At 43.1% G+C, this 15,201-nt stretch overlaps 1 protein-coding gene across 1 annotated transcript in view; it reads left to right on the top strand.

Moving 5' to 3' along the window:
• The first annotated feature begins 1,133 nt into the window (after positions 1-1,133).
• GNAI1 (G protein subunit alpha i1) overlaps positions 1,134-15,201 on the top strand; it is a 94,358-nt gene continuing 80,290 nt past the window's right edge. The window contains exon 1 of the mRNA XM_007114507.2: positions 1,134-1,580. Coding sequence (XP_007114569.1) covers positions 1,463-1,580 — 118 coding nt within the window. The 5' untranslated portion in view covers positions 1,134-1,462. The remainder of the gene's footprint in view (positions 1,581-15,201) is intronic.

Below are 15,201 nucleotides of genomic sequence, written 5' to 3'. Positions count from 1 at the left end.
GCAATCTAGCAGTAGACTTTGATGCCCCTGCGTTTCTGAATTCTCAGTCAATGAAAACATGTAAGCCAGGAATATGTCTGAATCTGTGGCAGGAGGGAATAGGTAGCAGCTGTGAAATCTGCGTAGTATGGAGAGGTTGGGCTAAGTGACGATTATGGTCTCTTCTAATGTTAAGTGGCGTTCTTCCAAATACTTTATCAACATGTATCTGTTATTTAAGAAAAAATTTATCGTACTTTTCACACTGCTTTAAAAATTCTATTTCATTTAAAATATAAATATCTCTCCTATATCATTAATATTATTCTATAATAAACTTTTAATGCTGTAGAGTATCCCATCATTTTGGCAATCCTTGGACATTTTGTGGATAATTTTGAAAGTGGGATGAATGGACACAGTATGGAAAAGGCTTTCTGAATAAAATTTATGGCACATAAAATTGCATGGATAGGAGAAAAAAAATATGCTCTTTGATTCTTTATCTTACATTTTCTCAGGTTTGAGGAAATCCTTCAAAATGTTCTTTGCTTGTGGAAAGGGACGTGAGAGTGGATGGAAGGAGGGAGGAGAGAAGGGAAAAAGAAAAAAGCGGAAGAAAGTTGACCTCCTATCCTCCCCAGACTTTTCTGTTCCCCACTTTACCCTCTCTGCTTTCTCCACGGTTCCATTCCCGGCCCCAGCTCCCTCTATTTCCCTCACCCCTGAAGGCCAGCTGACACGCGTTTACATTTGGAAAACCCTTGCGCGCCTGCCTGAGCTGGGCATGCTCAAACGCCCAGGACTGGCTTTTTTCGGTTTCCAACTTTGGCAGCTCTCCCACCCGCACCCCTAAGGGGCAGGTCCGAACACATCCCTGGGTGTGAGTAAACGGGAAGAAATTATCACACTCCCGCGGAGGAAGCAAGGTAAGGGAGCTCGCCGCGACGTTCGGCCTTCCGGGGGCGCTCCCCAACGGTGCGCGCGGTGGCCGGCCCTCTGGGGCTGTGGGGCACCGGCGTCCGCGGCAGCCTGGGCGCGCGCACCCATCCGAGGGGGTGATGTCCGAGGGCTCGTGCTCGGGCGCGCGCTCTGGGAGTGGTCGCGGGGCGGCGGGAGGGGCGAGCAGGGGCGGGGCCGCGGCGGCGCGCGGACGCCGAGCAGCGCCGGGCTTCTAGAGGTTGCGGCGCGGCCACCAGCAGGAGGCCACCAGTAGCTGTACCCAAGGGCCTGGAAACCCAAGACTTCGGGGCCGCGGAGGGAGGCGAGGCGCGGAGCCCGGTCGTAGGCAAGAGCCGCACGGTGCTGCTATCTCCTTTGCAGACAGCGCTTCCCTAGGTCCGTTTCGGAAGTGGGTGGGGGTGGCGTGGCCGGCGTCGGGAGGAATTCGAACGCCCGCATCCAGGAAGAAAGAATTCACCTGTGTTTCGAGGCAGCGCGCCGGACTTGAAGGGAGCGGCGGCCAGCTCTCGCTCCTGGCACAATGGGCTGTACGCTGAGCGCCGAGGACAAGGCGGCGGTGGAGCGGAGTAAGATGATCGACCGGAACCTCCGCGAGGATGGCGAGAAGGCGGCGCGCGAGGTCAAGCTGCTGCTGCTCGGTAAGGGCGGCCGGGTTGGCGGGCGGGGGCCCCCGGCGGGCCTGGGGCCAGGGTCTGGCGGGTGTGCTGGGCACGGGCTCCTCGGCATTGGGAAGCCCGGAGGGGACGTGCCAAAGCAGCTGAGGGCGCGTCTTGCAGCGCTCGAGGATGCTTTCGGAGCGCGAGCTTGTGCGGCGCGGCGAAGAGCCGAGGCGGGTGCCCCTCTCCCCGGTCCCCTTCCTCTCTGTTCCCTTGGCCGGGGGGGAACTCGCTCGCGGCGGTGCAGGGGCTTCACTCCCGTGCCTCGGTGTGGATCCCGCCAGGAGCCGAGGAGCGGATCGCGAGGAACCCCTTTTCTCTGAAGTTAGCTTTGTGAAGATCAAAGGGCACTGGCTACAAGGAAATAGAAGCACATCCCACCCTCCACCCCTCCCCCGCGCGAAAACCCTTCCTACAAGGTGTCGTATCGCGGTTGTGGTTTCCTCATGTCACGAGTGCCACGTTTTGTGAAATCACTGCACCTTTTGTGGGGTCTCCGTAGGGTTGAATTGTGTCTTTCTGTTGAACTTCCTGTGGCGACTCAGTAAGTGTTAGGGGAGCACTGATTATATTTATCTTGCGTAAGGAAGTAGGCTATGCTGGACGCTGGTTTTCTTTTACGGTGGGGACATGGAAACCATCAAAGTTAGGTAACACTGGCTTCAGAAAGATACTCGAGCAGTGAAAACCGATGTGAAAGGTGTGAGTGGGTCACATTGGACAGCAGGATTCTCTTCTCTGCTGCCACGGCTTCAGATGAATGAGATTTGCCAGGTACACGCAAGGCTCTTATTTGTTCTTAGTATTGTTCTCCTGGTGAAACGCTCTGTGGAGGTCTTTTGCAGTTGTTTGAAGGGAGGGAACGTAAAAAGAGTAAGCCAGGATTTTGATTAAGGGATGCATTAGGAAAATACTCGAAGCTTAAGATTTGTTGATGTGTGAGTTAGGGTTTTCTTTTGTTTGCATCCCCATACCCCCCAAACACACACCCTGTAGGCAGTGAAGTAGGTGAAAGATCTCTCAGAATCATCATTTGCACTCCCAGCGACTGCTTTTATTTTTGTAACAGTTACAATAAAACAGAAATACTATCTCACAAACCTGTTTTCGGCAAGCTTCTGTTTCATTGGTTTAATGACTGCAGGAAAAATGGTGGGTTTTTTCTCCATTACTAGTAGGCTTAGAAGCAGCAAACTTGGCATGACTAAAAGTAATAATGATCTGAGTCATTCTGCAAGTAACTGTGAAATAACTTTGCATTTTAAAGACCTGGTGGTTTTCTGCACCCCCGCGCCCCAACGTAAATCTTTCTCAGTTAATACTGTTTACTTAGGTTTTTACATTAATGAGGAATATTGTCTTTTGAGGAAGTCAGTGTATTTTAGTGTATTGAGCACAGAAGAGACACACCTTTGTATGGAAACGTGTAGGTCCTCCTCTTGCAAATTCAGTGTGCTTGCGACAAAAATGGAAAAAGGTTTGAAAAGTTCTTTTCCTGCAGTTTCTGCACTCCTGCTCTGTTATATTATTTCAGTGTATTGTGTGACTCTGAGTTTGAGTCAGCCATCCACCATGTTTAAAGCATTGTAAAATGAGTCCTCTGGTGGTGTTTTATGCTTTAAGTAGATGTCTGTTAGAGAGAGATGGGCTAGGAGCAAGGTCCGACAAGTTGGCTTTTGCTTATATTCAGAAGAGATCAGTGTTTCTCAGCTTCAGCACTGTTGACGTTTCGGGTGGAATAATTCTTTGTTGTGCGGTCTGTCTTGTGCATTGTAGGATGTTAAGCAGAATCTTAGGCACCCACCTTTTAGATGCCACGAGCAGCCCCCCTCCACTCGTGACCCAGAAAAGTCTCCAGATATCCCCCAAACGTCCCCTGGGGGCAAAATTTAATCTTGGCTGAGAATCACTGTTCTAGACTAACAATTAAATATACTTCAATGTGTAACATAGAACCCAAAGTTGCATCTCTACCACGAACTATAGTGAGAGCCTGAGAAAGGTATAGCAGAGTTGCGATTTTCAGAAGTTAGGGAATTTTTGTTTCTCCATACCAGTAACATTAGAAAGCTTTCACAATGATTTAAAAATCTTTAGGTAACTGAATTTCTTCAGCTCTCTTTTCTGGCTTTAGTCTCTTGCTGTTCCCTACACCTTTTCTCTGTAGAATTCCCCGTCACAGGATCCCTGTCTTGTTGGCCCAGCACTCCTCCTCTTTGTCTGTCTTACTCCCATTCTGTTCTACCCTTTTGCCCAGAGTTCCAGCATTCTAGTTCCTATAAACAGAATGTTGGCTTATTCTTGGAATGTTTGAAAACATTTTTCTTTTTCCTAGTTTGACTTTAGCAGTGGAGGGTTGACCTTTGGTTCCTTTTTGGATGTTTAAAGTTATACGTGTAAGGAGCTCAGTGAAACCAGTCCATGTAAAACACGGCAACTGAATCAGTTAGAAATGTGAAATGGTCTCTAGGTAACCTATAAGCAGTGTCAATTCTGTTTACATCAGATTTTCCTCCTCTTCACTTATTTTGTTTTTCTAATCAAATGATTTTTTTTTTCATTTAAGGTATACAGCACATTTAAGATGGTATAGTAAATAGTTCATTGTATTTCATTTTTCTTAAGGCATGTGTTGTCATTTTAGACATTTGGGTTGAGAGATTCGGGTATAAGACACATACAAAGATTTGGGCACGGGATGTCTATTATATACATATATGTGTATATATACTATATATGTATATATATGTGTATATGTATATATTGTGTGTGTGTGTGTATATATATATATATACATATATATATATATATAGTTTTTTTTTTTTTTAAACTCAGAGGTATTTCACCATCCTTATTAGGAGCAGTGAATTAGGCCTTAAAAAAAAAAGAGGACCTAGTCTAATCCTTGACCTAAAGGAAATCAGGTCAGGGTTTGAGTGGTTCTAAAGATTTAGCTTTCAGGCTTTAGTATTAGAATAATAATCCTAAATAATGAAACTTATTTTAATAATAATAATATAATAATATATAATAATATATAATAATGTAATATTTTAATAAAGTTTTCTTTCCATTGTATATGGCTGATTGTCTCAAGGGAAAACATCATTTATTGTTATATATTGTTATATCTTTGAGGATGTTACAGCTTATCCTTTTAAGGGTATAGCATTAGGCCTAGGTTGTTGTTTCAGTGAGACTACATTGTACATATGGGGTAAAATTTTATGAATTAATTGTTCTTAAATTATTTCAGTCTGGAGTTTTCTTTTTTAATTTTTGAAATTTATTTAATTAATTTATTTCTCTAGTTGCTGCAAACAGGGGCTACTCTTCGTCGTGGTGCACAGGTTTCTCATTGCAGTGGCTTCTCTTGTTGCAGAGCACGGGCTCTAGGTGTGCGGGTTTCAGTAGTTGTGGCAAGCGGGCTCAGTAGTTATGGCTCACGGGCTCTAGACCGCAGGCTCAGTAGTTGTGGCACACGGGCTTAGGTGCTCCGCGGCATGTGGGATCTTCCCGGACCGGGGCTCGAACCCATGTCCCCTGCATTGGCAGGCGGATTCTTCACCACTGCGCCACCAGAGAAGTCCCTTCACTTTGAAGTTTTGAGCTTGTATTCTCCTTCACTCCTCCCATTATCCTTCCCTCCACCGAACTCATCCCCACAAACAAGCAAATACAAATCCATACCCTTTATCTCTTTAACTTCTTAAAATGAGGTGAGGGACTGGATCTCTTCTGCTTGGTAAATATTTTTACATTGCTACCACCCACCAGCTGTTTGAGAAACCAAACCTTTCATCTTTTTGGCTTTCTTTAAACTTGCCCTGTGACTTTCCTAGTTGAGAAATTCTGGCATTGCAGAACTTTTGATTTTTGCATTGCTTTAGCCGTTTCCTTGGAGTTGGCTCAGGATCTTAGATGTCAGAAAGCCCCTTTTCTTAAGTGAGTGAATGGATATGGTATTTCTACAGGGGTTATGTGCTTCTCTCTCCCTCACCTACTTTGTATTAGTAATTACTTTACTAGAAGCCACAGGTGGTGTTAACATATGTTTTGAAAGTGCTGATTTTTCTGTATCTTTTGTTTTTCCTTCTCACTTTTATAGTTCATGTTCTCCTCTGCCTCTGGCAGCCTAGTTCCAGTAGACTTTCCTGCTTCCGGTGTTTGCCTCTAGCCCGCGATAGGTATCATGCTAATGCCTTGCTCGGAAAACCATTCTTGACTTCTCCATTGCCTGCAGAATAAAAACTTTCTTCTAGACCTGGCTTCCCTCTAGCCTCATGCTCTTTTCCTCAGGGCACCGTTCTTCTCCAAACAGGAATAGTTGGCATATGGCAGAGCACATTTTCACTCTGGTTTCTAGTGTGATTTAGTTTTATGCCCCACCTGCTTCCCCCACTAGTGTGAGACTTCAGGGGCAGGATCTTTGTAGGTCATCATAACAACCCTTTCCTTCTGTCATGAGCATATTTAGTTCTTAATTATGTTAATATCTTGTGTAGGATTACGATTTACCTAGAATATAAACCTTATACTTTGCCATTTTCAGTATTGATAGGAATGTAAACAAAAAGGGAACAGTAAAAGTAAATGACAACCAAAGTAAGCGCACGGTATCTAAAAGTAAGTTGTTTGGTTTAAGAATTTTTTTCATATTTATAAGAACTTTTCACAGTCGTTATATTTATTTGACAGGTTAGATAAATTCAAGAAAATGACAATGGATATTCATTGGAGGAGGGTCTTCTATGTTGTTATAGTGTTATTGTGTAGTGTTAGTCCTTAAAATAATTTCTTTTGGTAAGGATAGATCTCAGTTTTTTTTACTCTTTATTTTTGGCCTCTTAGCTATAAAGAGCATGAATCTTGTTAACTTATCAATGATAGGAAATATGATACCTATATTATAGGATTTAGTCGAAGATGTTATTTAAACCTGAAAAAGATCACTGTAATTTTTAAGACAAAAATTGTGTATCCAACCACGATCTTAATTTGTATTTTCTTATGCATTTCTCTCTGCCTTGGAAAATTCAAGATACCACAGATTCACATGGGAGGAGCTGATGTATCTGTCACATTCCTAGGACGCATAAATTTCTTGGTCACATGTTCTGGCACGCAGTTACCCAATGTCTGACTTCCCGGAGTGTGACATTGGTGAAGCTCAGATCTCAGATGGCATTTGAGTTGAATGAGCTAAGGTCAACTGCACCTAATCTTGTAGCGCTTAGGCTGCTTTCTGTCATAATTTGTTAAATACTAATTAAAAACTTTTACAGAAATAGGGTTAAAAATCTTAACAGAAAAGGGGCAAAAATAATTTTAAAACGAATGTTCGTTACCATAACTTAGTGGTTTAATAAGACAATGCACAGTTTATTAACTTTACATTTCTGTAGGTCAGAAGGTTACACCAAGCTAAAATCAAGGTGTCAGCCGGGCCGCTTTTCTTTTGCAGGTTGTAGAAGAGAATCCGTATATTTGCTTTTTCCAACCTCTGTCTAGAGCAGCGGTCCCCCACCTCTTTGGAACCAGGGAGCGGTTTTGTGGCAGACAGTTTTTCCGCGGGCGTTGTGGGGCGGCGGGGAGGTGATTCAGGCGGTAATGTGAGCAGTGGAGAGCGGCAGGTGAAGCTTCACTCGCTTGCCTGCCGCTCACCTCCTGCTGTGCGGCTGGGTTCCTAACAGGCCGAGGACTGGGTTGGGGATCTCTGATCTATACAATATTATGAGTGTTACCTTAAAAATATTTAGGTGAAGCTTCACTCGCTTGCCTGCCGCTCACCTCCTGCTGTGCGGCTGGGTTCCTGACAGGCCTCAGACCGCTCTCGGTCTGTGGCCTGGGGGTTGGGGACCCCTGGTCTAGAGGCTACCTGCTTTCATTGGCTCCTGGCCTCTTCTTCATCTTCAAAGCTAGCAATGGCTAGTGGCGTCTTTCTCATGTAGCATTACTCTCCTGTCTCCCTCCTTCACTTCTAAGGGCCTTTGTCATTACGTTGGGCACACCCAGATAATCCAGGATAACAGACGCATCTCAGGATCCTTATCTTAATCACATCCGCAAAGTTCCTTTGCCATGTAGGATAACATGCTCACAGGTTCCAGGGACTGGGGGAATGGGCGTCTTTGGGTGCTATTATTCTGTCTACTTTAGTCTGCCCTCCGGCTCCCAAAGATTCATGTCCACCCCACATGCAAAATGCACTTATCCTGTCCCAACATCTCCCAAAGTCTCAACCCCTTACAGCATCAACTCATCATCCAAAATCTCATCCAGATCTCAGAATCTAACTCTGGTATGGGTGAGATTCTCCATATAATCCATACTGGGACCAAATTTCTTTCTCTCTGTGAACCTGTGAAGCTAGAAAACATTACCTGCTCCTAGAATACAGAGCAGGCATAGGATACCAGTTATAGGCACTCTCGTTCAGAAAGGGAGAAAGTGGAAAGAAAAAGGAGTGAGTATTCAGTCCCATGCACTTTCCAAACTGCTTTAGGTTTCAAGGCCTACAAATAATCTTGGTGACTCTGCTTGACTTTTTGGCCTCTGCACTCTGCCCTTCAAGTCATCCTTCCTTTTCAATGAAAGGTAGCACGTGTTTGCAGCAGAGTAATGTTATCAGCCTCTTTCTTGCCTGTATGATGGTGATCTGACAGCATTCTTTCATTTTGTACCCTTTTTTTTTTTGAGTTTTTTCTTTTCCCATATAGTCCACTATTTTTTTTTGAGTTTTATTTTATTTTTTATACAGCAGGTTCTTATTAGTTATCTATTTTATACATATTAGTGTATATATGTCTATCCCAATCTCCCAATTCATCACACCACCACCACCGCATTATGTACTCTTTTAATTTATCTTTTCCTCTCCCATTTTACTATAACTGGTAAGAAAAAAACAGGTCACAACTTCAACAATTTGCTTGGAAATCTCCTTGTCTAAATATTCAAATTTATCGTTTACAAGTTCTGCTTTCCACATAACTGCAGGACATCATTCACTTATGCTTTGCCACAAAATAACAAGGATCCTCTTTCCTCTAGTTTCTAATAATATGTTCCTCCTTTCCATCCAAGTCCTCACCAGCAGCACATGTAAAGTCCACATATCTATCAACAGTCTGTTCATGACCGTATTTAGTTTTCTCTACCATGTTCCTCACTTTCTTTTGAGCTCTCACCAGGGGAGCCGTTAACATCTGTGTTTTTAACAGCGTGTCAAGGCAATCTAGGCTTTTTCTATCATGGTCCTCAAAATTCTTTCAGCTTCTACCCATTGCTTAATTCTAAAGCCATTTCCACGTTTTTAGTGTTTGTTGTGGCAACACCCTACTTCCAGATATCCCCATTGATACCTCATGTATAACTTTAGGGAATGCATAATGATGGTAATTTTATATTCTTTGGTCCTTTATAATTTATGTGACTGTTATGGTAATAGCAAAACCACCAGTTTCTGGTGTTTCTTATTGAACTCATGGTATTTCACTTGAGGATTAGTGTGAACGAATAAGACTTTCCTTTGTTTGCCTCCTCTTCAGTGAAGTTTTTCCTGACCATCCAGTCTAAATTAGTCTTCTTTGCTCTCCCTTCCAAATTAGACCGTTTTGAAATCATCTTGTGCGTTTACTTTTTTATTGTCTGTTGCATCTCTCCATGGGGATTGGCTCTTCAGAGCACGAATCCTGTCCAGCTTGTTTATCACCTAATGAGGTGGCACGTACTAGTTTTTCATAAATGTTAATTAAATGAGTGACTAGTTAAATGATTCATTTTGAGTAATAGTCTTTTTTTTTTAATTTTGTTTTTTTAAATTAATTTAATTTATTTTTATTTTTGGCTGCATTGGGTCTTCGCTGCTGTGTGCAGGCTTTCTCTAGTTGCAGCGAGCGGGGGCTATTCTTCATTGCCGTGCACGGGCTTCTCATGGTGGTGGCTTCTCTTGTTGCAGAGCATGGGCTCCAGGCGCACGCAGGCTCAGTAGTTGTGGCTTGCGGGCTCTAGAGCACAGGCTCAGGAGTTGTGGTGCATGGGCTTAGTTGCTCCACGGCATGTGGGATCTTCCCGGATCGGGGCTTGAACCCGTGTCCCCTGCATTGGCAGACAGACTCTTAACCACTGCGCCACCAGGGAAGCCCCTTGAGTAATAGTCTTTTAAAGGGGAAAAAGTTGATACATTTTCCTTGTGCTTTGGGTAATTTTAGTAAATTTAGGCCCATTGTATCCCCATTGGGGCTTGAACCCATGTCCCCTGCATTGGCAGACAGACTCTTAACCACTGCGCCACCAGGGAAGCCCCTTGAGTAATAGTCTTTTAAAGGGGAAAAAGTTGATACATTTTCCTTGTGCTTTGGGTAATTTTAGTAAATTTAGGCCCATTGTATCCCCATTTATATGTTTCTTAGCTTGCTACTTAGAGTAACTAAAGCCTACTACATTATTCCTAACAGAGTTCTGAAAAATAAAATTAATTTGGAGGACCAAATTCTTGTTGCATGATCAGAAAAATATTTTGACTCTTGGTAAATTAAGTGGTGGAGTGAAATGTGATTTTTATATTTGTATATTCTGAACACATTGTTTTTAACAGGATCGTTACATTGCTACTCCACATGTTATTTGAATGCTTTGTTGTTTTGAATGCTTTCTTAATAACAAGGCATTAAATATATTCTCACAACCATATCTGTCCTACAGGGTGAAGCGACTATGTTTAACTCTGGCTTTCGGGAGCCAGCAGGGCACTCAAAAGCTCACCATGGTCTGTTTACGTCTTGCCTGTCCTTTTTTTAAAAAATAAATTTATTTATTTATATTTCTGGCTATATTGGGTCTTTGTTGCTGCACGTGGGCTTTTCGAGTTGCAGCAAGCCGGGGCTACTGTTCCTTGCGGTACGTGGGCTTCTCATTGTGGTGGCTTCTTTTGTTGCGGAGCACGGGCTCTAGGCGTGCGGGCTTCAGTAGTTGTAGCACGTGGGCTTCAGTAGTTGCGGTGTGCAGGCTCAGTAGTTCTGGCGTGCAGGCTCAGTAGTTGTGGCGCATGGGCTTAGTTACTCCGCGGCATGTGGGATCTTCCCGGACCAGGGCTCGAACCTGTGTCCCCTGCATTGGCAGGCGGATTCTTAACCACTGCCCCACCAGGGAGGTCCTTGGCTGTCCTTGTGTGGTGAGACTTGTCATTGGTGGCATTTGTAAAGTGTCTTTCATGTTTTTGGTATCCATTTATGCCTTAAGTTTACTAAATCCTTAGGAGAATTTACAGTCTACTTAGGGAAAGAAAATGTGTACATAAAGATAACTCCTTATAAGGGAAAATGGGGAAGAAGTGTTATAAACAGATACCCGGGGACATGAACTTTAATATCGGAGCGTGCATTGTTGATCTTGTGGGATGAGGGTGTAGGTGGCATGCCTCTCAGAAATTACAGCAGTTAAGGATCTGTCCTTTGCCTTCATGTATTTCTCTTTCTTTTTTTTTTTTTTGGCCATGCCTCGCGGCATGTGGGATCTCAGCTCCCCGACCAGGGATCCAACCCGCACCTCCTGCAGTGGGAGAGCGGAGTCTTAACCACTGGACCACCAGGGAAACCCCTTCATGTATTTCTGAGCAGACTTTTGGATCCTGATTGGCTGTAAGCTCTGTATTATACAGAAACCTGCAATCTAGAGGAGACTTGGACATCTATAGTTTAGTTTTCTTTCTTTTTCCATGTATAAGGAACTTGGGCTGTAAAATTTTTCCTTAAGACCTTGGGCAAGTTATCCAGTTCTTTAAGCCTCAGTTTTCTATAAATTCCAGATGATAAATGTACCTACCCTATAGGGCTGGGGACAAGGTAAGCTAATGTATCTACAGTACTTAGAGCAGTTGTACATTGCACAAGTTTTTATTTGGTCCATACTGGGACCAAATTTCTTTCTCTCTGTGAACCTGTGAAGCTAGAAAACACATTACCTGCTCCTAGAATACAGTAGGAGGGCACATTATAAATATTTTAGAGACTCTTTGTGATTATAAATATTATTATATATTTTAGATATTTTATTATAAATATTTTAGAGACTCTTTGCGATCAGCCCTCCCTCCCTGCCTCCTTGTGGATAGATCCATTTATGGTCATAGACATTAAATCCTTTTGTTGGCTCTTCTTAGCAGAGGGTGTGCACATAGCAAAGATTTCAAGAAGTGTAAAATCAATTGTAATTACTAGTTTCTGACCCCACCACAGCTTCCTTCTGGGGCTTGGATTTCTGTTAACAGACTCCCCACTGGGAATAGACCAGGTAAATATCTGTGCTAGGTTAGGAATTCTAGAGACATGAATTTTGAGTAATTAGAAAACTTTACAAATGATTTAAAAATAATTTCTCACCATTTTATTACCCATTTTTAGAATAAATGCAGTAATTTCCTGCAAACTTTCCTTTTATCTTTCTTGAAAATAAAACACAGCTGTTAATATAAATTACGAAACATTGAGTTGACTCAAATGAATGTGCCATTTATCAGGGGAGTTTATGATTATTTCCTACAAATTTTAAAACTTTTCTGAAACTCCCTGTACTGATAACTCAAAGAGATTACTAATAAAACTCCAGAATTACAATGAATTTACTTTTAAAAGAGAAGCAACGTCTCTTGAAAAGTGGTCGTAACCTTGAAATAGAAACAAGCATTGAATCTGTGACAGTATTTATGCCTTTTAATAATTTTTCAAAGGAGTCACTGAAGACTTAGCCTTGAATTACCTGGAATTCCTCTGTTTACCTTGCCTTTCTAAGGTACCCTCCAGATTCTTTTTTTTTTTTTTTTTTTCTGGTAATATACTTATCTAATGTACATTATATTTTTTCTTGTTTGGGCACATGCCTTTTATTTGATAGCCTTTCATGTATTTAAGAAGCATGCAGCCTGTAAGGAAACCACATTTAAGATTAATATAATATAATAGGAGTTAGAAGAAAACTGCCTTCTGATCGGTAGTTCTGAAGCTAATCTTTTGAAGCATAACATATTTCTATGCAGTTTGAAAATTGATCCACTGAGTTTTCACAAACTGAGCACATCTATGTCATCAGCAACCAGATCAGGACATGCCTGCAGGAGATGTGTTGTGACAGTACAAAGTGGTGATGCCGGTCAGTTGAGTTGCTGGAACTGATGAGAAGGTGCCCCGCCAACTCTAGGCCAGCGCTCCGTGCTCTCCCCCACTCTTTCATCCCTTCTCACCCTCAGGACCTTCCCATCCTCCATGATTCTCTCTACCATCTTCACGCTTCTTTAAATTCTCCTGTGTCCTGCTCTTGTAAGCATTCTCAAGTCACGCCCAGCATTAAAAGTAATAAAATCCAGACAAAACTGTTCATACCCTCCTTAAATAGTTTTTCATTCCCACGTTTTGTCATCTGAACTTTTCAAAATATTAGGCTGCATTCCCATCTTTTTCACCTTCCATTCAGTCTTTAAACTGCTTTTTATTTTAAAATTGTGGACTTTTCCAGTGGTACAGAAGTATTGGGAAATACCACAGACACTCATGGAACACACATCAATATATTTTTTTAAAGAGATAGTATCTTGTGACTTTTCTCTCTCCACTGGAGTTTCTTTTTTAATTAGTTTGGGCTTCTCGTTCTAGCTTCTCTCTCTCTCAACCTCTCTCCTCTCTCCTGTTTTTTATCTCCCTATTTTTTGTGTGCCACTTAGATATCTCCTAATTTACTTTCTCTCTTCATTAATCAACTAATGTGCCTTTTAACATAATTGAGTCTTTATTTTTAATGGTGACATTTTTATTTCTAGAAACTATTTCTAATCTTTTAAAAATAGTTTATTGTATTTTCTATCTTTTTTAAAAAGTAACTTTCATTAATACTACACTTACTTCATAGTCTCTTTGCAAAATATTGATTTTTTGAAAAAAAAATTTTGCTGTTCAGCTACTTGTAGGGTCTTGACTGTATCTCATGGTAAGTAAATTGTATCCTCTTGTAATTTTTTTTGTGAGCATATATTAAGCAACACGTGGCCTGTGTGAATCCTGGGCACCCAGGACTGGCTGCAGTTTTCCTTTCAGTCTTGGGGTGGAGGGTGGAGGGCAGGTTTATTTCTCATTTATGTAACATGGTGTTCCAAAATTGAAAGCGTCATCTCTCACCTACTTATTTACACTTCCTACTTCTTCCTGTTTTCTTCTTCTTAGCTCCCGGCACCACCAGCCCTTGACTTCTTATTTGTCTTCACACCCCATTAGTCAAAATCTCCACTGACTTTATTTTCTAAATATTTTAGTTATTTTCCTGCCTTACTTCTTATCATCCAGCAGCACTGAACTTATTTATTCCGGTGCTGTTTTTTTGCCTCCCTCCACCCTTTGCTCACGTGGTCTGTGCTTAGGTTGAGAAGGGTGTGTGGGTGTGTGTGTGTGTGTCCGTCCGGGTGTGTGTGTGTCCGTCCGGGTGTGTGTGTGTGTGTGTGTGTGTGTCCGTGTGTGTCCCCGTCCGGGTGTGTGTCCGTGTCCGGGGGTGTGTGTGTGTGTCCGGGTATGTGTGTGTCCGGGTGTGTGTGTGTGTGTGTGTCCGGGTGTGTGTGTGTGTGTCCGGGTGCGAGCACCGTGGGGAGGGTCTTCTGGGGATCCTCGTTTACTTGCGTTGTGCCCGTGACCCTGGCAGCCAGCTTCTTTCTTGTCTCCTGGCACCCACTGCTTAAGTGTGGACATCCTTGTTGGTCCATGATGTCTCGTTTTGATCGTAGCCAGGACCATCTGTCTCACTGCCGTGGCCCTCCTTGGTCTCTCGCGGATGCTGTGGGCCTCCTGATCTCGCTCCTCCCCAGGCGGCCCTTTGCTGCAGAGCCGGTGCATGGTAGCCAGGCTCTTAGCCCCCTGAGTGCTCTGCGCTCTCCAGCCACCTCAAGCACGTTGCAGGTTCTGAGTTGCATCGATTCTGGGGTGGTGCCACGGTGCTGGGGGAGATGAGCTCAGGTGTTCTCTCGGCAGAACGGCACGTCTCTGCCAGGCTGCGTGGATGTGTTGCTGCCTAGGCGACTTTCTGCTCCCAGGATCCCAAATAGGCCCCTCTACCTTTAGCCATCTCCTCATCCTCTCTTACGTACCATTCACCCCTGAAACTTTGGCCCAAAGAGGAGATCAGGATAGAGGTGACTCCCTGCCTCCTTTATCCCCATCTGCCTCCTGCAGTTTGCTCCTAGGCCACTGGGCCCCTTGTGGCTGCCAGGGTTACAGTCTTGCCATGTGACATCTGGAGAGTACACCACTTGTATTCTTCCATTGGTATCTAGATGACACTAAGGTACCCTGTCTGCCTCTTTCCCCTTATTCGTGTACATGCAAAAGATAAAAAAAAACAGTAATTTTCAAAGCATTTCTCGCATTACATTCTCTTTTATCCTTTACATTCCTGCTCCGAAGTTGGTTTTCTCCACAGTTGTATGTTCTTGCTGCTCCATATGTGCTCACCTCATTTTCCTAAAGCAGCTCTTCTTAAACTTAAATACACATAGAAATAAGTTGGAATCTTTTTTTTTTTTTTTTTTTTGCGGTACGCGGGCCTCTCACTGTTGTGTCCTCTCCCG

This window comes from Physeter macrocephalus, chromosome 5, assembly GCF_002837175.3.
Source record: "Physeter macrocephalus isolate SW-GA chromosome 5, ASM283717v5, whole genome shotgun sequence".
In the NCBI taxonomy this organism is placed as follows: domain Eukaryota; kingdom Metazoa; phylum Chordata; class Mammalia; order Artiodactyla; family Physeteridae; genus Physeter; species Physeter macrocephalus.
Note: the sequence above shows the minus strand (reverse complement) of the source record. Positions and strands in the feature narration are given on the sequence as shown.